Genomic DNA, 22,430 nt, shown 5'->3' with positions numbered 1-22,430 from the left:
AAGAAAGGCGAAAACTTCCTTCAATGCATTTGGGTTCATATAAAAGGGGGAAAAGAAGCACAGACATCGAAGCCTTTGTCTGACAGGGAGCTGTTGGGAGGGGCCTTTCCTCCCTCTCCCAAGCCCATCCTCCCCGCCCTCTCCCTTCCCCCTCCCATTCACTCCTCTTTCCCGCCCTTTCTACGATTTTTTTTTTTTTAATTTGATTTATATGCCGCCCTTCTCCGAAGACTCAGGGCGGCTTACAATGTGCTCAGCAATAGCCTTCATCCTTTTGTATATTTATACAAAGTCAGCTTATTGCCCCCACAACTGGGTCCTCAATTTACCTACCTTAGAAAGGATGGAAGGCTGAGTCAACCTTGAGCCTTGGCGAGATTCGAACCCTGCAGTAATTGCAGGCAGCTGGTCTTAATAACCAGCTTAATAACAGGGTGCCTTAAACCCCTGTACTACCAAGGCTCTACGATCCTGGCACTTTGCCCCAAATCCACCAGGGGGCGCCCTCTGCCAAGGGAAGGTGACTCCAGGCACTTCCCCATTGGTCCACTGGAGCCTTGCCTCTCTAGGACTTAGGGAGAGGCTCCGGGTGAGTCTAGCGTTTCTTTTTCTTTCCTTCTCAGATACCGAAACTGGAAGCCATTTGTGGTCTTTGCAAGGCAAACTTTCCTCTTGGGGGAAGAAGAAAAAGAGCGGAATCCCTTGCAGGGATCAGTCCTGCAGCCCCAGAAATGGTCCCGTGAAGGAAAAGGCATCTGGAGACCCACCAGAGTCCTTGGAGCCATTTGGAGTTGCTCTGCAGGACAGAGAAAGGATGGAGACACAACCTTTTGGAAAGGAGGGAGCCCGAAAAGGCCCTTCAGCTGCTCAGCCTGGGAAGGGGGCAAAGCTCTGGACAAGAACCAGGCAGAAGATCCTGGAGGAGGAAACCATCCTCCCTTCAGAAGTTCAGCCCTGGAACTCCATCCAATACCTGGAGGCTGAGGGTCCCCGAGGACTCTGCAGCCAACTCCATGGCTTTTCCAGGCGATGGCTGAGACCAGAAAAGCACACCAAAGCCCAGATGCTGGACCTGGTGGTTCTGGAGCAGCTCCTGTTCCTTCTGCCCCCAGAGATGGAGAGCTGGGTGCGGGAGTGTGGAGCAGAGACCAGCTCCCAGGCGGTGGCTCTGGCGGAAGGCCTCCTCCTGAGCCAGGCGGAGGAGCAGAAGGAGCAGATCCAGTTGCAGGTGAGAGACTTTAGGGAGCTCAGAAGGGAATAGAGAAAGTGCTTGAATACTTCACCCCTCCTTCCCAAACTTCTCTGGCATTCATCATATGTGGCAATTCACCAATTCTTGTAGGACATTGTTCCATTGTTTTCTCACTCAACCTCACGGATGGATATTGGGGGCTTTGAGGTTGTGTTCTGAATATAAGAATCCACTTTACGTCGTGTAATGTACATTAATTCTGCTTCTTTTTTCCTTCCTCCTACTGGAAGTGCTGCACTGTGGAGATCAGAGATCCTGAGGGAAAGAAGAACCCATCAAATCCCCCTCAGGAGCTATTTTTCAGGAGGATCCCTTGGGAAGATCCGAGTCAGGACATCTCAGGAGGTAATGGAAGATCCTCCAATTTCCCATCAGTCTTAAATTCTCTTCTATAGAATATCTCCTATTTTGTTAATGATGCATTTTGAAATTATTTATTCCTTACAGAGAAACAAAGAATGAAGCTTTCTGGTTTTTATGATGGAAATCAAACAGTGGTTGACCCTCCAAATCAGGTAAGAAAGGGAAAAGTGATTAGATTTCTATTTTTCCTTCAGGAAGTGAAGTGGGTGTGCAGAGAGCTCCCTCCTTCTATTCCCCCCCCCCCTTGTTTGGCCTAGATTATTTTTGTGTTCTTCCACATGGAGAGCAGAATAGCATTTTCAAGTTCCTGTCAGCCAGCATAGCTTCCTCTGGTTATCTTGCTCTGCTAGGTACTCCTCCAACTTTGAGTTTATAAGAAGCAATTTTTAAAAAGTCCTTCAAGAGTAAACGTATCACAGTGGCAGGAACTGCTAGAGACCCTTTTTGGGGGAGAATTCTTTGACTCGGAATTGTGCAAGGCTAATGAAAAATAACTAAATACTCAAATTACCTCATTACCATTTTTAAAAAGCCTTTATAACCAGTAGTTCAAAAATAAGCAAATTGTATTAAAAAATAAAGCCGACTATTGAAATCCAAAGGGAGTGGCCCTGTTGAGCATGTAATCCAGGTACTCTGGGCTACAAAATAATTTCCAATCCTCTTATTTGAACCTCGATTAGGAGATCAAACATTCCCGCTTTGCAAAGGCTGAGAAATGAATTTCCCAGAGAATTTTCTCTTCTTTGTTTTCTTCCTTTCAGCCAATGGCTCAGACTACTAGATCAATCAATGATAGACAGAGCGATAGATCAGTTAATCCAGAAGTGGGATTACTTTTACTTTTACTTTTATTATATTTATATACCGCCCTTCTCCTGAAGGACTCAGGACGGCCCTCTCTGTGGGAGCGTAATGGTCGGTGGGAGGCAATCGGTGGCAGAATGAGGTCCTATAGATAACCAGGTCCTAAGCCATGGGGCGCTTTAAAGGTGGTAACCAACACCTTGAAATGCACCCGGAAGACCACCGGGAGCCATTGCAGCTCGCGCAATGGGAACGACGAGTCGCCCCCATTATTACTCGCGCAGCTGCATTCTGGATCAGTTGGAACCTCCGGGTGCTTCTCAAGGGGAGCCCCATGTAGAGAGCATTACAATAGTCCAGATGGGAAGTGATGAGGGCGTGAGTGACTGTGTGCACGGCGTCCCGATCCAGAAATGGACGCAACTGGGAGATCAGGCGAATCTGATAAAAAGCCCCCCTGGCCACGGCCGTCTTATGATCATCCAAAGACAGCTGTGAATCCAGGAGGATGCCCAAGTTGCGAGCCCTCTCTGAGGGGGGTAAGATCTCATCCCCAATAGCCAGCGATGGTGTTAGCTGACTATATCGGGCTGTTGGAAGCCACAGCCACTCAGTCTTGGAGGGGTTGAGTCTGAGTCTGTTCCTCCCCATCCAGATCCGCACGGCCTCCAGGCAACAGGACATCACGTCAAGGGCATCATTGGGGTGGCCTGAGGTTGAAATGTACAACTGCGTGTCATCAGCATAATGTTAAACAGGAGGGGCGAGAGGACTGACCCTTGCGGCACCCCACAAGTGAGGAACTTCGAGGTCGATCTCTGCCCCCCCCGTCAACACAGACTGTGTGCGGTCAGAAAGGAAGGAGGAGAACCACCGTCCTGAAGCCCAACTGGCATGGATCTAGATAGACAGCTTCATCCAGGAATCGAGGAAGTTGTCTCGCCACCGCACTCTCAACAACCTTCGCCGTGAAGCGGAGGTTGGAGACAGGATGATAATTAGCTAATACAGCCGGGTCCAGGGAAGGCTTCTTGAGGAGGGGCCTCACCACCGCCTCTTTCAGGGCGGATGGGAAGACACCCTCACTCAACGAAGGATTGGTAATCTCCTGAAACCAGCCTCGGGTAACCGCCCGGGAGGCCAGCATCAACCAGGAGGGACACGGGTCCAGTAAACATGTGGTAGCGTTAGGTCTCCCCAAAATCCTGTCCACGTCCTCAGGAGTCACATGGTCAAACGCCTCCCAGATAACACTCTCAAGACTCACCTCCGTCATCCGGTCCAAGGCTATCCAATCAGAGTCCAGGCCGCCCCGAATCTGAGCAATTTTGTCATGCAGGTATTGTCCAAAATCCTCAGCTCTATCCTGCAAGAGATCCTCCCTCACTCCCACCTGTAGTAGAGAGCGGGTCACCCTAAACAGGGCGGTTGGGTGGTTCTCTGCAGATGCAATAAGAGTGGAAAAATAGTTAGATTTTGCCATTCTTATTGCCACTAGTTAGGTCTTGATATAAGACCACACCAATGTTCGCTCAGATTCGGTGCGGCTAGATCTCCAATCGCTCTCTAGGCGTCTTTTCCGGCGCTTCATCTCTCTCAGCTCCTCAGAGAACCAAGGAGCCAATTGAGAACGGCACCGAGTCAGAGGCCGCAAAGGCGCGATGCGGTCCAAGTCTCCGGCGGCTGCCCTGTCCCAGGCGGCCGACAGTTCCTCAGCCGAGCCGTGAGTCAGAGCCTCTGGGAATGGCCCAAGCTCCGTCAGGAACCTCTCGGGGTCCATCAGGCGCCTGGGACGGGACCACCTGGTCGGTTCCGTCTCCCTGCGGCGAGGGGCAGCAGTCCGAAAGTCCAGCTGAAGAAGCGAATGATCTGTCCATGACAAGGACTTAATGACTAGGTCCCCTATTGTAAGATCATTCAACCACTGACCAGAGAAAAAAATCAAGTCCAGCGTGTGTCCCCCAGTGTGGGTGGGGTCAGGAACTAACTGGGTCAGGTCCATGGCCGTCATGGAAGCCATGAACTCCTGAGCCGCTTCCGACGTTTCACAGACGGATGGCAGGTTGAAATCCCCCATGACCATAAGCCTGGGGGTATCCACCGCCACCTCGGCTATTACGTCGAGCAGCTCAGGCAGGGCAGCTGCTACGTGGCAGGGAGCCAGGTACGTAGTCAGCAAACCCATCTGCACCCCCTGACCCCACTTCACAAAGAGGGACTCACAGCCAGCTATCTGAGGAACAGTGGCCTCACTGTTCAGAGTACTTTACTGAAAGACGTTAAAGGTTTTGCAGAATCAATGAACTTGGTAAAACTTCCCTAAATATTTCTTCAGTGGAAGTAGTTTTCAGATTTGCTCACTTTCTCACCTAATATTAGGACTTGTGCAGTGGTGGGATTCAATTTTTTAACAACTGGTTCTATGGGTGTGGCTTAGTTGGGGTGTGGCTTGGTGATCATGTGACTGGGTAGATGTGGCTATCTGGTCATGTGACCGGGTGGGCGTGGCTATGTGCATAGGGACCAACTCTGTAATTCTGGTATTGGCAAGCAAGCACAGTTAAGCTACTTAAATCCTCCAGAGCAGGGGTCCCCAACCTTTTGGACCCCAGGGACCACCAAGTTCATAATTTTAAATTTCGTGGACCACTAATCCAAATCCAGCGCGCCACTTGCGGAAGCACCTGGAATCCCAGTGACAGGATAGGGTCCTTCAGGCACTCTCCCCCCCTCTTTCTCTCTCCCCCCTCTCTCATTCTCTCTTTCCCCCCTTTCTCTCTCTCCCCCACTCTTTCTCTCTCTTTCTCTCTCCTTCTCTTTCTCTCCCCCCTCTCTCTTTCTCTCCCCCCTCTTTCTCTCTCTCCCCCTCTCTCATTCTCTTTCTCTCCCCCTCTTTCTGTCTCCCCCTCTTTCTCTCTCTCCCCCTCTTTCTCTCTCCCACTCTTTCTCTCATTCTCTTTCTCTCTCCCCCCTCTCATTCATTCTCTCTCCTCCTCTTTCTCTCTCTTTCTCCCCCCTCTCTCCCAATCTTTCCCTCTCATTCTCTCTTTCTCTCCCCCTCTTTCTTTCTCTCCCCCCTCTTTCTCTCTCTCTCCTCCTCTCTCTCCTTCCCCGTCTCTCTCATTCTCTCCCCCTCTTTCTCTCTCCCTCTCCCCCACTCTCTCTCTCTCATTCTCTCATTCTCTCCTCCTCTTTCTCTCTCTCTCCCCCATTCTCTCTTTCTCTCTCCTTCTCTCTCTCCCCCACTCTTTCTCTCTCTTTCTCTCTCTTTCTCTCTCCCCCTCTTTCTCTTTCCCTCCCCCTTTCTCCCATTCTCTTTCTCCCCCTTCTCTCTCTCCCACTCTTTCTCTCTCCCTCTCCCCCTCTTTCTCTCATTCTCTTTCTCTCTCCCCCCCTCTTTCTCTCTCTCCTCCACTCTCCCCCACTCTCTCTCTCTCTCATTCACGTGCAGGTGGCCGATCTAGTGTCTGCAATGGAGAGCACAATCCGGCTTCTTCTCTCTGCTGTAAGTGCAGCATCAGGATTCCACCTTGGTATATTTGTGGTGCAAGGTAGCCCTCGTTTCCTACTCGGAGCGGTAAACAGCATCTGGTTCGGGGAGCAGCCGGATTTTGCTCTCCATTGCTCTCTCAGCCCCCTGCAAGTTCTCATCTCTCGAGAAGCCCAACCAAAGTTTCCCGCACCACTTCAGGGAGCGCTCCTCGAGAGATGAGAGCTTCCTAGAGAGCAATGGAGCAATGGAGAGCAAAATCCGGCTGCTTCCCGAACAAGACACTGTTTACCGCTCCGAGTCCCAAGCGGCAGGAGATGAGGGCTGCCTTGTGCCGCAAATATACCAAGGTGGAATCCTGACGCCGCACTTACAGCGGAGAGAAGAAGCCACATTTTGCTCTCCATTGCAGACACCAGATCGTATTGCACCACCTGCAAAAATTTCCAAATGTAGCTCTGCCCTCTAACAGCCCTCCTGATGTTCAACTGTTGTCTCTCAAGGAGGATACTTGGCCATCTTCATGCTTGAAAGGATTCTACAGTGTAACAGCAGATGTCTCCCACCTTGGCAGCTTTAAGACTTGTGGACTTCAACTCCCAGAATTCTCCACAATTCCCCAGAATGGGCTAGGCGGGAGTTGAAGTCCACAGGTTGTAAAAGAGCCACAAATGCCCAGCCCTGGGCTAGGGTAGGCTGACGCGACGCAGGTGGGAGGAGGGGCGGTCGAGCTAGCAATTTAACAAAAGGTTCGGTGTGCTGCGAGGCCAATAAATTGCAAAAAAACACCGAAACGTTTGTTAAATTGCAATAAATTGCAAAAAAACACCGAACCATTTGTTAAAGAGCCTTGGTAGTACAGTGGTCTAAAGCACCCTGTTATTAAGACCAGCTGCCTGCAATTACTGCAGGTTCGAATCTCGCCAGGCTCAAGGTTGACTCAGCCTTCCATCCTTTCTAAGGTAGGTAAATTGAGGACCCAGTTGTGGGGGCAATAAGCTGACTTGTATAAATATACAAAAGGATGAAGGCTATTGCTTAGCGCATTGCAAGCCACCCTGAGTCTCCGAAGAAGGGCGGCATATAAATCAAATTAAAAAAAAAAAATTACTGGCCAGCAATTTAACAAACAGTTCAGCCGAACCGCCTAGAACCGGCAGAATCACACCACTGGACTTGTGTGATGCACAGCCATTTAACTTGGTGCACATCTTTACTTTGGGAATTTGGGAACAATGAAACAGAATAACAGAGTTTATAGGGAACTTGGAGGTCTTCTAGTCCAACCCCCTGCTCAGACAGAAAGCCCTATAACATTTCAGATAAATGGCTGTCCAATTTCTTCATAAACACCTCCAGTGTTGGAGCACCCACAATTTCTGGAGGCAAGTCATTCCACTGATTGTTCTCAATGTCAGGAAATTCCTCTTTACTTGTAGGTTGGTTCTCTCCTTGAATCGTTTCCATCCATTGCTTCTTGGAACACTGCTATCATGTCACCCCATCTAGTCCTTCTTTTCATGAAACCAGACTCACCCAATTCCTTTATATGTCTTAGCCTCCAGTCCACTAATAATTTTTGTTGCTCTTCTCTGCACTCTTTCTAGAGTCTCAAGATCCTTTTTTACATCTGGCAACCAAACCTGGATGCAATATTCCAAGTGGGGTCTTCCCAAGGCCTTTTAAAGTGGTACTAACACTTCATGTCATCTTGATTCCATGGCTCTTAATGCAGCCTATGATTCTGTTGGGTTTTTTTCTTTCTTTTTGGCAACTGTAGCCTACTGCTGACTCATGTTTAAGTGGATGTCCACTAGGACTCCAAGACCCCTGTTGCCCTTACTACTCTTCAGCCAGGTATCACCTCTTCTGTGCCAGTCCATTTGGTTTTTCTTTCCTAAATGTAGAACCTTACATTTCTCAATGTTGATTTAATTTTGTTAGATGGGGCCCAATCTGTCGATCCTTCTATATCTGGAGTGTTGCTATTCCTGTCAATTTGGTCTAGTCTGCAAATTTGAAGAGTTTCCCTTCTATCCCCTTGTCTAAATCATTGATGAAGATGAACAGATCTTGCGAATCCTCCTGTTCTGTTCTTTTTTCCGTGTTCAGGAGAGTCTTGTGTCCTTCGAGGAGGTGGCTGTGTCTTTCTCTGAGGAGGAATGGTCTCAGCTGGATCCTGACCAGAAAGCGCTGCATTCGGAAGTCATGCTTGAAAACCATAGGAACGTGGCCTCTCTGGGTAAGAGTTCTCTAGTCCTCAATCAGAGAGTTCAAGAAGACAAATTATAGTTAATTTTTTTATTAAAAAACCACTAATCAGATATCGTCTCCTGGGAGGGAGAAGGAAAGGATCTTCTCATGCTCCAAGGAAGGAAAGAGTTAATGTCTCTTTGCTTAGATGCTTTCTGTGCCATTTCTTATCTCTATTTTTCCATTTCTATTTATTTATTTATCAAATATCAAATATTTGAACTTATCTGTGGGGGTATTGCAGAAAATCAAAGGACTCAGACTTCGAGATCAAGAGAAGCTTTATTTGGCCAAATATTGCATTCAGTTTTGGTCGCCACGATGTAAAAAAGATGTCGAGACTTTGGAAAAAGTGCAGAGAAGAGCAATGAAGAGGATTAGGGGACTGGAGGCTAAAACAAAGAACAGTTGCAGGAACTGGGTATGTCTAGTTTAATGGAAAGAAGGAGTAGGGGGTGACATGATAGCAGTGTTCCAATATCTCAGGGGCTGCCCCAAAGAAGAGGAAGTCAAGCTATTCTCCAAAGCACCTGAGGGTTGGACAAGAAGCAATGGGTGGAAGCTAAGGAGCCTTGGTGGTGCAGCAGACTAAAGTGCTGTTAAAGTAGCACTTAGCTGCCAGCTGCCTGCAATTACTGCAAGTTCAATTCTCACCAGGCTCAAGGTTGACTCATCCTCCATCCTTCCGAGGTAGGTAAAACGAGGACCCGGATTGTGGGGGCAATAAGCTGACTTTGTATAAACAAGAACACTGTTACGATATTTTCAGGATCAGACTCAATAAATAAGTTGAGAATTAGAAGTTCAAATAAATCACTGTTTATTTACATAAGGCATTCTATATTCACTGAATATTCACAGATAGAAGCACAGGAGGGATGTATGCAGCTCCTTATATATACAATGGGTGGAGCTAGATATGGGAGTGGTGAAGTATGAATACATTAAGAAGTGAAGAATAAGTTAACCCCTGATATCCTGTTCATGTACTATTTACATAATGGAGAATAAGGCATTTACTTGTGACAAATCCCCCTCTAAATGCCGATTCGATATATTACAACAATTACATTCAGATTCAGAACAATATAAGACATGTAACTTAGAAGTCAAGTATTTATGTTGCTTAGACGGCAAAGGCTTTGTTAATATATCAGCTATTTGCTCTGATGTTTCGCAATGAACTGCTTTGATAAATCCATCCTGAGATAACTGTCTCACATGTTTAAACTTTATATCTATATGTCTGGACCTTTGTCCAATAGCATCAGATCTAGATATTTCGATAGCAGCTTTGTTATCTTCATGTATGATAAAAGGCAAAGTGGGTTTCTTCCAAATGTCAGAAAGTAAATCATTAAACCATACAAGGTTATTTGCTGCCTTAGATAGACAAACATATTCTGCCTCTGTTGTTGAGGTGGCTACTAAATCTTGTTTGCCAGTATACCAGTAAACTGGACAACCGTTAAGGAAGAATATATAACCAGATGTGCTTTTTCTACATGAGGTATCGCCAGCCCAATCCGCATCGGCGTAACATGTGAGGATGGGCTCCTTGACATTATTAGGTTCCAATAACAAACAGAAGTCTAAACTATTCTTCAAGTATCTTAATATCCTTTTGACAGCTTCCCAATGGTATAGTGATGGTTTGCTAACGTGTCTGGACAATAAGTTGAGAGGCAAAGCAATATCAGGTCTAGTCCAATTGGAAATATAAAGAAGGGAACCTATGACTGACCTGTAAAGTGTATTATCTTTGAATTCAGGGGATGATTCGTCTGTGTTCTTCAAAAAATCAGTTTGCATGGGAGTGTCACAGGGCTTAGCATTACTTAAATTACATTTATTCAAGAGCTCTATGATTTTGTCTCTTTGAGAAAGTTTGAATCCCCTTCTGGTTTTACTGATTTGAACACCAAGATACTTATTTACTTTACCCAAAGATTTCAATGAAAAATGTTCATTCAGTTTTGTTACAAATGTTTCTCTCCTCTCTTTATGTTTACCTATGTACAAAATATCATCCACATAGATCAATACAAATTCTAGGGAATCATCCTCTTTTTTGACAAAGAAACAATTATCAGCAGTAGTGGCATTGAAATTCATAGTTTTGAGTACTTTTACTAAACAATCATACCATCGTTTACCAGATTGTTTCAACCCGTATAAACTTTTGTTTAACAACCAAGTTTCATTTTTGTTTGTGTGTTGACTGTGTGGTGCTCTTACATATATTTCTTTATCTAATTTTGCGTGTAAATACGCAGTCTGTATGTCGTATTGGAACACATCGAGGTTGAGTGCTGATGCTATAACCAGAGCTGTCTTGACACTCTCTGTTCTTACTGTGGGGGAGTATGTGTCTGTATAATCCTCGGGATATTTCTGTGCATAACCTTGTGCAACTAATCTAGCTTTGTATAGAGTGTTGCCTCCCTCTAAATTTTTAATTTTATATATCCACCTAGTGCCAATGATGGTTTTGTCCTTTGGTGCAATTGTAGGTGTGAATACATTTAGCCCTCGTAAACTATCCATCTCTTTAGTCATGGCTGATTCCCATTTTTTCTTTTCTTCAGGAAGAAGTTTTAACACTTCCTCATATGTGTTAGGTGTTGATGATTCTCCATCCATATACATTACATAATCTTTGTATTTGTTTGGCACTTGATTTCTGCTACTTCTGATTGTTCTTTCTGGTTTACTATCATTGTCATGTAAATACCTTGCTTCCTTTTTAGTTAATGAATCTGTCCTTATTTTGTGTTGACTGTTTGTCCATGTTTTGATTTTATTTTTATGCGTGTTGTGACTGTGTTCTTCTCTATTCCTTTTTTCTTGGAGTTTAGTGTCTGGGTTGGTGTTTGGGAATATTTCATTAAGATGTATTTTAGACCAGTTGGCCTGTTCATGGAACACAGCCGTTCTGGAAACTATAAATTTGTTATTATTATCAATAAATCTGTATCCTTTTGTACCTGTCTCATATCCCATGAACCTAAGTCTTCTGGATACGTTCTCACCTTTGCACCTCAATTGTTTAGGTATGTGTACGTCTGCAGTGACTCCAAATATGTGCATGTGTGCTAATTTTGGTTTCCTATTATACATTACTTCATATGGTGTTTTATTTACAATGCTGGACCAAGTTCTATTTTGTGTGTAATTGGAGTATTGTAGGGCTTCTGACCAGAATTGTTTACCTAAGCCAGCATCTTCTAATGTGCATCTAATCATGGTTTGTAATGTTGAGTTCTTTCTCTCTACCACTCCATTCTGGAATGCAGAAAATGGGCTAGATGTGTAATGTAACATTCCTTTGTCTTTTAGCCATTGGGAGAATTCCTTAGACATGAATTCACATCCCCTATCTGTCATGATTTGTTTTATTTTAATATTGTGTTGTGTTTCTATACGTTTGTAAAACTCCTTAAATTTCTGAAAGGTTTCATCTTTATGTTTTAATGTGTAAACAAATCCATAACGACTATAATCATCCACAATGGTTAGAAAGTAACGTTTTTTATAAGTGATTGATGGTGTTAATAGACCAACTAGATCCATGTGTACCAAATCAAAAATTTTGTTGGTTGATCTTGTTGACTTTCTAGGTCTGGGACTAGTTTTGAGTTTTGTGGATTTACATACTGAGCATTCCAAATAGTTTTCACAATTTTTTATTTTAACACCTTCTGCATGTTCAGTCATCTTTTGCACTACAGGAAAACTGGCATGTCCTAATTTCCTATGTAAGACATGAGCACACTCATCGTGAATTGGTTTACCTATTTTAGGTTTTTTTTCATTGTGTGTATCTTTGTGATTATGAATTACTTCATGTTCCTCATTGTCACTGTTACTATTGTCTCCATTATCTATGTCATTGTCATCTTCCATATTGGAATCAATGTTGTGTAACCATTTCTCCTTTGTCATTAAATAAGGTAGACCTCCTTTGATTATTATTGTACCTATATTTATTCTGTTTTTCTCTAATGTTGCTTTTCCCTTTGAGAACACAATGTTAATGTCAGAATTTCTGCTTAGTTTTATTGCACTAAGTATGTTATGAGGTATTTCAGGTATTAGTAATACCCCCTCTATTTTTCCTAGGCCAGGTAAGATTACATTCCCTCTACCTATGACTTGAACCTTTTCTTGATTAGCTACTTTGATTACAAATTTATCTTCTACAAATGAAGATAATATATTTTTATTATTTGTAGTGTGATTAGTTGCTCCAGAATCAATGAGCCAATTGTTGTTCTCTGGTTGTTGTACGTTAATGTTGTCATGTTTGTTTAGCCCATTCAGTGAACCAGACTTTCTATCCTTTGAATTATCTCTGCCCCCTCTATGTTCTCTATAGTTGGGTGGACTTCTATACCTATGTCTATCAATGGAAGACTGTCTGTTGTTGTACCTATTTCTATATTCTGATCTATGTCTTTCTCTTAGAATTTTAGGACAATCCCTCCTATTATGTTCTTTGGACCCACAATTGTGGCATCCAAATGGTTCATGATGTCTTTCTTGAAATGCTACCTTTTTATATTGTTTGTGTTCCATGTGGTTGTTACAACGACTCCTCCTTGAATTGTCTTCAGCTATTAGCTTATTGGATAGACTTTCTATGGATAAATATCCTAGATTGATTGTGTCTAAATGTGACATATAATTATCCCATGATGGGTCAAGTGAGTTAATGATAACACTCTTCATCGTTTGATCTGAAATTACCTCCCCCCTTAGGTGCAGTTCTGCTCTAATTTTGTTTAAAGATATTAAATGTTCACTTATGGTAACCCCTGGCTTTATCCTAGAAGAGAAGAAATCTTTAGACATTCTTGTAGTAGTGGCTACACTTTCACTGTGAAACAAATTAAACATGCATTGAATAATTTCTGAGACAGTCAGATTTTGCTTAATACTGTGATACATGGCAGGAGATACACTGGAAATTAATAAGAAAAATGCTCTATGGTGTAGGCAATCTAACTTTAGAGTCCAAGGTCTTTTTGGGGGGTTAGTAATAAAGAATAGTAAGTTTTCTTTCATAAAGACAACCTGGAGCTGCTGATACCATTCTTGCAAATTAATACCATCTATTCTCAGTTTTGGGAAGTCATTGGGTAAATTCCCAACATTGTTGGGTCCATTACTTACAACCGGGGGTAGTCCGTGGTCTTGCAAATGTTGAAAGTTGCAAAATGGCGTGGGGATGCTCGCAACGAGTTTGAATGATTCTCTCCGCTTCTCATGTCTTCCGAAGTTGTCTGCGTAGTCTTGCACATGCGCGTTGCTCATTTCGTTCCTGGAGTCATCGTGAGAGGTTCTCGCTGCTGCAGCTCCCTCGCTTTGTTCTTCTTCCGATGAATCAGTCTCCAGCTCGATCCTAGGAGTCCTGGTGATAGCGGGCGCTCGTTTTCTTTCGCTGAAGGCGCTGGTCCTTGGATTCGTCTGCGGCGTGGGGTGGTATCTGCAGGGCTCTCTGGGTTCAGGCGTCGGTGCTCTCGCTGTCTGGATAGGAGCGGGTAGATTTTGAGGCGTTGGCTCGCTTGCTTGTTTTTTTGTTGATTTTTAGTAATCTTCAGTTTTGGTCCAAATGCTGCAAAAAGCGTTTTCATTGCTGACTTTACTTGCATGTCTATTGAATCTTCTTCGATCTCTGTGTCTGATTCTTCTGAGGTGTATATTTTTTCTCTTTCATTTTTTGCATTGAGTAAGGCTTTTCGCGCCAGATATTTTGAATCCTGCTTTCTGATTGGCTCTGCTTCGCTCATCTTAGGGGTCTGTTGAAACCAAGATGGCTGCCATTCGAAATTTTGCGCGGGACTGTTGGTTTTCTTCATCGCTGCGTTTTTATCTGCAAGCATATCGCTCACTACTTTTGAGTCTTTTGATTTTTCAGTAGCGATGTGCTTCTCTCTCGCTGCTCCGTTGTTTTTTAGTATATCTTGGAGGTTCGCGACGAGACTTTCATCGTTCTTTTGGCTTTTTAAAAGTTTTAGTATCTCTGATCTGAGTTCGTTGTTTTCTATTTCGTTTTCTTCTTGGTCATCATCTTCGTTTATTATTTCTTCGTCGTCTGTGGTGTATTCTTCAGATTCTCTCGAAATTGCATTTGTGGACTCATCGATTATTTCTTGATCCGCTTCCATTTCTTTGCTGTATGCCCTGGTGTTGGGCCTATCTCTTTTAGACATGTTTAAGTTTTTATTGAGTCAATTCAACCATCCTCTGCTACCAGATTGTTACGATATTTTCAGGATCAGACTCAATAAATAAGTTGAGAATTAGAAGTTCAAATAAATCACTGTTTATTTACATAAGGCATTCTATATTCACTGAATATTCACAGATAGAAGCACAGGAGGGACGTATGCAGCTCCTTATATATACAATGGGTGGAGCTAGATATGGGAGTGGTGAAGTATGAATACATTAAGAAGTGAAGAGTAAGTTAACCCCTGATACCCTGTTCATGTACTATTTACATAATGGAGAATAAGGCATTTACTTGTGACAAATACCGCTGGGGGGTGGGGGCGAAAGCCCTACTAAGCAGGTATATACAAAAGTATGAAGGCTATTGCTTAAAAAGCATTGTAAGCCGCCCTGAGTCTCTGGAGAAGGCGGCATATAAATCAAACCAATAAATAAATATTTAAATAAATAATCAAGGAGAGAAGCAATTTAGAACTAAGGAGAAATTTTCTGACAGTGAGAACAATTAACCAGTGGAACAACTGGCCTCCAGAAGTTGTGACTGCTCCAACACTGGAAGTTTTTAAGAAGATGTTGGATAACCATTTGTCTGAAGTGGTGTAGAGTTTCCTGCCTAAGCAGGGGGTTGGACTGGAAGACCTCCAAGGTCCCCTCCAACTCTTGTTATTCCAATCTATTCCTTAACTCTAAACTGAGTGAGGTTTGCATATATATACAGTACCATAGATAATTGTAAAGAAAGAGATGTTTTCTAGACATCTTCAAAGCTTTCATGACTTATGAATATAGAAATCATCATGTCTATATCACACCCCTGGAAGCATGCAAACATACAACCTAATGGAATTTTGGAGAAATTCAGAAGGAAATTCACTTGACTTTCTACGCTTTGATCTTTTTCTCTAACCTTGTTATTATTTTCATTTCCCTTTTGCTTCGAAGGTAATAATGGGCAGGAGAATCAAGAGTCCTGTGAACTGTTCCAAGTGATCAATGCTAAAGATGGAAGGGAGAAGTTTGGAATTCGAATGGAACTAGGAAGCCATGAGAGAAACCACTCAAAGAATTGGAAACATGAAAGCTCATCTTCCACTGATGCTCCGATGCAAGACTCTCTTGCCCAAAAAGAGAGAATAAGGAAAAAATATGTTGGGAAAAGTGTAAAGCTAATCAAAGCTAAAGTACAAGTAAATGAACAGGATTTAACCCAAAACAAAGGAGAAGATGCTATAAGAAAACACAACGAACAAAATTACAATGGGACATTGATTCTTTCTCTTGGAAATAACTTCCTTACTTCTCCAAAAGCGATTGACACAAAAGAGAAGCCTTATAAATGTTTGGAATGTGGAAAATGTTTTAGGGCAAGCTGGCAACTTACTATCCATAAAAGGATCCACACAGGGGAGAAGCCGTATAAATACACAGAGTGTGCAAAGAGTTTTGTTCTGAAAAATGGAAACCACAAGAAGCTCCACTCAGGAGAGAAACCATTTAAATGCATGGAATGTGGAAAGACCTTTACTCAGAGAGGTAATCTTATTTCCCATAAGATGATCCACACAGGAGAGAAACCATTTAAATGCATGGAATGTGGAAAGACCTTTACTCAAAAACGTAATCTTATTTTCCATAAAAGGATCCACACAGGGGAGAAGCCGTATAAATGCATGGAATGTGGAAAGACCTTTACTCGAAAACATCATCTTATTTCCCATAAGATGGGCCACACAGGGGAGAAGCCGTATAAATGCATGGAGTGTGGAAAGACATTTGCTCAGAGCACTGGACTTACAAGACACAAAAAGATCCACTCAGGAGAGAAACCATTTAAATGCATGGAATGTGGAAAGACCTTTGCTAATAGAAGTAGGCTTATTTCCCATAAAAGAATCCACACAGGGGAGAAGCCGTATAAATGCATGGAGTGTGGAAAGATGTTTGCTCAAAGAGGTAATCTTACTTCCCATAAGATCATCCACACAGGGGAGAAGCCATTTAAATGCATGGAATGTGGAAAGACCTTTGCTCAAAGAGGTAATCTTACTTCCCATAAGATGGGCCACACAGGGGAGAAGCCGTATAAATGCATGGAGTGTGGAAAGACGTTTACTCAGAGCACTGGACTTACAAGACACAAAAAGATCCACTCAGGAGAGAAACCATTTAAATGCATGGAATGTGGAAAGACCTTTGCTAATAGAAGTAGGCTTATTTCCCATAAAAGAATCCACACAGGGGAGAAGCCGTATAAATGCATGGATTGTGGAAAGATGTTTGCTCAAAGAGGTAATCTTACTTCCCATAAGATCATCCACACAGGGGAGAAGCCGTTTAAATGCATGGAATGTGGAAAGACCTTTGCTTATAGCAATAAACTTAATTCCCATAAAAGAATCCACACAGGGGAGAAGCCGTTTAAATGCATGGAATGTGGAAAGACCTTTGCTCAAAGAGGTAATCTTACTTCCCATAAGATCATCCACACAGGGGAGAAGCCGTTTAAATGCATGGAATGTGGAAAGACCTTTGCTCAAAGCGGTAATCTTACTTCCCATAAGATCATCCACACAAGGGAGAAGCCGTATAAATGCATGGAGTGCGGAAAGAGGTTTACTCAGAGCACTGGATTTACAAGACACAAAAAGCTCCACTCAGGAGAGAAACCATTTAAATGCATGGAATGTGGAAAGACCTTTGCTCTAAGAGGTAATTTTATTTCCCATAAGAGGATCCACACAGGGGAGAAGCCATATAAATGCATGGAGTGTGGAAAGACCTTTGCTTATAGCAGTAAACTTAATTCCCATAAGATGGGCCACACAGGGGAGAAGCCGTATAAATGCATGGAATGTGGAAAGACGTTTACTGAGAGCACTGGATTTACAAGACACAAAAAGGTCCACTCAGGAGAGAAACCATTTAAATGCATGGAATGTGGAAAGACCTTTGCTCTAAGAGGTAATTTTATTTCCCATAAGAGGATCCACACAGGGGAGAAGCCATATAAATGCATGTGGAAAGACCTTTGCTCTAAGAGGTAATTTTATTTCCCATAAGAGGATCCACACAGGGGAGAAACCATATAAATGCATGGAATGTGGAAAGACGTTTACTCATGGCAGTGGACTTACAAGCCACAAAAAGATCCACACAGGAGAGAAACCATTTAAATGCATGGAATGTGGAAAGACCTTTGCTAGAAGAGATCATCTTATTTCCCATAAAAGAATCCACACAGGGGAGAAGCCATATAAATGCATGGAGTGTGGAAAGACCTTTACTCAGAGCACTGGACTTACAAGACACAAAAAGATCCACACAGGGGAGAAGCCATAGAAATGCATGGATTGTGGAAAGAGCTTTGCTCAGAATGGTCCTCTTATTTCTCATAGAAGGATCCATGCTTGTCACAAGTAAATGCCTTATTCTCAAATAGGGAAAATGTATATTCACAGAATATCAGGGGTTAATTTATATCTCCTCCTTAATGTATTCACATGTAACCACTCCCATCCATTACTCCGCCTCGCTGGTATAAAAGGGGACGTATGGACCTCCCACTTGCTTCTATCTACGATCATTCAGAGAATATAGAATGCCTACTGTAAATAAATAGTGCTTTGTTTAAATACTTCGTTCCTGAATCATTTATTGAGTCTGATCCTCAAAATTACACAACAATCTGGTAGCAGAGGATGGTTGGAATGACTCAATAAAAATTAAATATGCCTAAGAGAGAAAACTCCAGAAACCAAAGAGAAAGACCCAACACCAGGGCATACAATAAAGAGATGGAAACGGATCAAGAAATGATCGATGAATCCACAACTATAATAACAAAAGAATCTGAAGACTGCGCTACAGACAACGAAGAGATGATCAATGAAACTGATGACCAAGAAGAGAACGAGATAGAAAACAACGAACTCAGATCAGAGATACTGAGACTATTGAAAAGCCAAAAGGATGACGAAAATCTCATCGCGAACCTCCAAGACATCATAAAGAACAGCGGAGCAGCGAGAGAAAAACACATCATAACAGATGAATCTAAAGAACTAAAAATGGTGAGTGAATTGCCTGTAGATAAGAATATAATGAAAAGGAAGACTAACGGTCCCGCACAAAATTTCGAATGGCAGCCATCTTGGTTTCAACAGACCACTAAGATGAGCGAAGCAGAGCCAATCAGAAAACAGAATTCAAAATGTCTGGCGCGAAAAGCCCTACATAGTGTAAAAAGTAAAAAAGAAAAAATCTACTCTTCAGAAGAATCTGATACAGACATCGAAGAAACTTCAATCGAACTACAAATAAAATCAGCAATGAAAACTCTCTTTGCAACATTCGGCCCGAATTTAAAAATTACAAAAGAATCAACGAAAGCTGGCGATCAAAGAATAAAGAAAAGACAAGCAAGCAAACGTCTCGGAATCTACCCGCTTCTATCCAAACGGCAAGAACACCAACGCCTGAGCCCAGAGAACCCTGTAAATACTCCCCCACGCCGCAGACAATTCCAGGGGCCAGAGACCTCAACAGGAACAACCTCAGCAAAAAGAAGCAAGCGCCAGTCGTCACCTGGACACCCAAGATCGAACCAGAGACCGAGTCATCGGAGGAAGAACACTACGAGGGAGCTACAGCAACGAGAACCTCTCCCAACAGCTTCAGAAGCGAAATGAGCAGCGCGCATGCGCAAACACACACAGACAACTACGGAGGACATGAAGAACAGAGAGAACCATTCAGACTCGTTGCGAGCATACCCACACCATTCTGCAACTATCAACATTTACAAGATCATGGACAACCTCCAGTTGTAAGTAATGGAACAAATAATATTGGGAACTTGCCCAATGATTTCCCAAAACTGAGAATAGATGGTATTAATTTACAGGAATGGTGTCAACAACTTCAGGTTGTTTTTCTAAAAGAGAACTTATTATTTTTTATAACTAACCCCCCCCAAAAGGCCTTGGACTCTAAAATTGGACTGCCTGCACCACAGAGCATTCTACTTATTAATATCTAGTATATCTCCTGCTATGTATCATAGTATTAAGCATAACTTGACTGTCTCAGAGATTATTCACTGCATGTTTAAATTGTTTCATAGTGAAAGTGTAGCGACCACTACAAAAATGTCTAAAGATTTCTTCTCAGCTAGGATAAAACCTGGGGTTACTATAAGTGAACATTTGATATCTCTAAACAAAATCAGAGCAGAGCTACATTTAAGGGGAGAGATAATTTCAGATCAAACAATGAAAAGTGTTATCATTAATTCATTAGACCCATCGTGGGATAACTACATATCACATTTAGACACAATTAATTTGGGATACTTATCCATAGGAAATTTATCAAATAAGCTAATATCTGAAGATAATTTAAGAAGAAGCCGCTGTAATACACACATAGAACATAGACAAAGTAAGAGAGTAGTATTTCAAGAAAAATATCGAGAATCAATTGAATGTTATAATTGTGGATCCAAAGAACACTGTAGAAGAGATTGTCCTAAATTTCTTAGAGAAAGACAAAAACATGACTATAGAAGTAGATATCATAACAGACAATCGTCTATTGATAGACATAGATATAGAAACTCACCTAATTTTAGACAGCATAGAGGGGGCAGAGATAATTCAAGAGATAGAAAGTCTGGATCATTAAATGGATTAGATAAACATAATATAACTAACATACAGGATTCAAGGGATAATGCTTGGCTCATTGATTCTGGGGCAACTAATCACACAACACATGACAAAAAAATACTATCTTCCTTTATAGAAGATAAATTTGTAATTAAGGTAGCCAATCAAGAAAAAGTCCAAGTTATTGGTAGAGGAAATGTAAACTTACCCGGTCTAGGGAAAATAGAGGGGGTATTATTAATACCAGAAATACCTCATAACATACTTAGTGCAATAAAACTAAGTAGGGATTCTGACATAAATATAATATTCTCAAAAGGAAAAGCAACACTAGAGAAAAACAAAACAAATTTGGGTAGTGTGGTTATCAAAGGGGGTCTACCATATTTGGTCATAAAAGAAAAATGGCTACACAATATTGATTCAAACATGGAAGATGACACTAACATAGAGAATGAAGACAATAGCAATAGTGATAATGAGGAACATGAAACAAATCATAATCACAAAAACACATCTATTAATGACACACTCAATAACAAAAAACCTACGATTGGAAAACCAATCCACGATGAATGTGCACATATATTACATAGAAAATTGGGACATGCTAGTTTTCCTGTAGTACAAAAAATGATTGAACATGCTGAAGGTGTTAAAATAAAAAATTGTAAAAATTATTTGGAATGCTCAGTATGTAAGTCCTCAAAACTCAGAACCAATCCCAAGCCAAAAAAGGCAACAAGATCAACTAATCACATTTTTGATCTGGTACATATGGATCTAGTTGGTCCATTAACCCCATCAATCACATATAGAAAACGATATTTTCTAACTATTGTAGATGACTATAGTCGTTATGGGTTTGTCTATACCTTGAAACACAAAGATGAAACTTTTCAAAAATTTAAAGAGTTTTATAAACGTGTAGAAACACAACACAATATTAAAATAAAACAAATCATGACAGACAGGGGATCTGAATTCATGTCAAAAGAATTCTCCCAATGGCTAAAAGACAAAGGAATGTTACACTTCACATCTAGCCCTTTCTCTGCATTCCAAAATGGAGTAGTAGAAAGAAAGAACTCGACACTACAAACCATGATTAGATGTACATTAGAAGATGCTGGCTTAGGAAAACAATTTTGGTCAGAAGCATTACTATATTCCAATTATACTCAAAACAGAACTTGGTCCAGCATCGTAAACAAAACTCCATATGAACTAATGTATAATAGAAAACCCAAAATAACACACATGCACATATTTGGAGTTACAGCGGATGTACACATACCAAAACAATTGAGGCGTAAAGGAGAGAACGTATCCAGAAGACTTAGATTCATGGGATACGAAACAGGCACAAAAGGGTACAGATTTATTGATAATAACAACAAATTCATAATCTCTAGAACAGCTGTATTTCATGAACAGGCCAATTGGTCTAAAATACATCTTAATGAAATATTCCCAACTACAAAAATAGACACTGAACATCAAGACAAAATAGATAGAGAAGAACTCAATCACAATGCACATGAAAACAAAAATAAAACATGGACAAATAGTCACCCCAAAATAAAAACAGATTCATTAACAAAAAAGGAGGCAAGATATCTACACGATAACGATAGCAAACCAGAAAAAACAATCAGATGTAACAGAAATCAGGTGCCAAGTAAATACAAGGATTACATAATGTACATGAATAATGAAACATCAACACCCAACACATACGAGGAAGTATTAAAGCTCCCCATTGAAGAAAGAAAAAAATGGGAATTAGCCATGGCCAAAGAGATGGACAGTTTGCGAGAATTAAGTGTATTTACACCTACTCCTGCACCTAAGAACAAAACTATTATAGGCACCAGGTGGATATTCAAAATTAAAAATCTGGAAGAAGGCAACACATTATATAAAGCTAGATTAGTTGCACAAGGTTATGCTCAAAAGTATCCTGAGGATTACACAGACACGTACTCTCCCACTGTAAGGACTGAGAGTGTTAAGACAGCTTTAGTTATAGCATCTGCACTTAATCTTGATGTCTTTCAATATGACATACAGACCGCGTATTTACACGCAAAGCTTGATAAAGAGATATATGTAAGAGCACCTCATAGCCAATACACAAACAAAAATGAAACTTGGTTATTGAATAAAAGTTTGTACGGATTAAAGCAATCTGGCAAACGTTGGTATGAATGTTTAGTCAATGTACTCAAAACTATGAATTTCAATGCCACAACTGCAGACAATTGTTTCTTTGTTAAAAAAGAAGATGACTCATTAGAATTTGTGTTAATTTATGTGGATGATATTTTATATATCGGTAAACATAAAGAGAAAAGAGATA

At 41.7% G+C, this 22,430-nt stretch overlaps 1 protein-coding gene and 1 pseudogene across 4 annotated transcripts in view; one reads left to right on the top strand and one right to left on the bottom strand.

Annotated features, from left to right (window-relative positions):
- Positions 1 to 22,430, top strand: part of LOC132710760 (uncharacterized) — a 58,874-nt gene that overhangs the window by 20,423 nt on the left and 16,021 nt on the right. For 2 of the 4 annotated variants that reach the window (XM_087884775.1, XM_087884777.1), the window contains 4 exons: positions 624 to 1,228; positions 1,483 to 1,597; positions 1,700 to 1,767; positions 8,025 to 8,154. In XM_087884775.1, coding sequence (XP_087740901.1) covers positions 624 to 1,228; positions 1,483 to 1,597; positions 1,700 to 1,767; positions 8,025 to 8,154 — 918 coding nt within the window. Of the gene's footprint in view, positions 1 to 623; positions 1,229 to 1,482; positions 1,598 to 1,699; positions 1,768 to 8,024; positions 8,155 to 15,344; positions 17,460 to 22,430 lie in introns of those variants that run through there. The other 2 variants (XM_087884776.1, XM_087884778.1) reach the window with 2 other exon arrangements.
- LOC148116130 (uncharacterized) lies at positions 3,273 to 4,202 on the bottom strand (annotated as a pseudogene).

Source organism: Pantherophis guttatus, chromosome 2, assembly GCF_059756535.1.
Source record: "Pantherophis guttatus breed Tessera chromosome 2, ASM5975653v1, whole genome shotgun sequence".
Taxonomy (NCBI): domain Eukaryota; kingdom Metazoa; phylum Chordata; class Lepidosauria; order Squamata; family Colubridae; genus Pantherophis; species Pantherophis guttatus.
The sequence above is the reverse complement of the archived record's forward strand: the minus strand, read 5'-3'. Positions and strand labels throughout refer to the sequence as shown.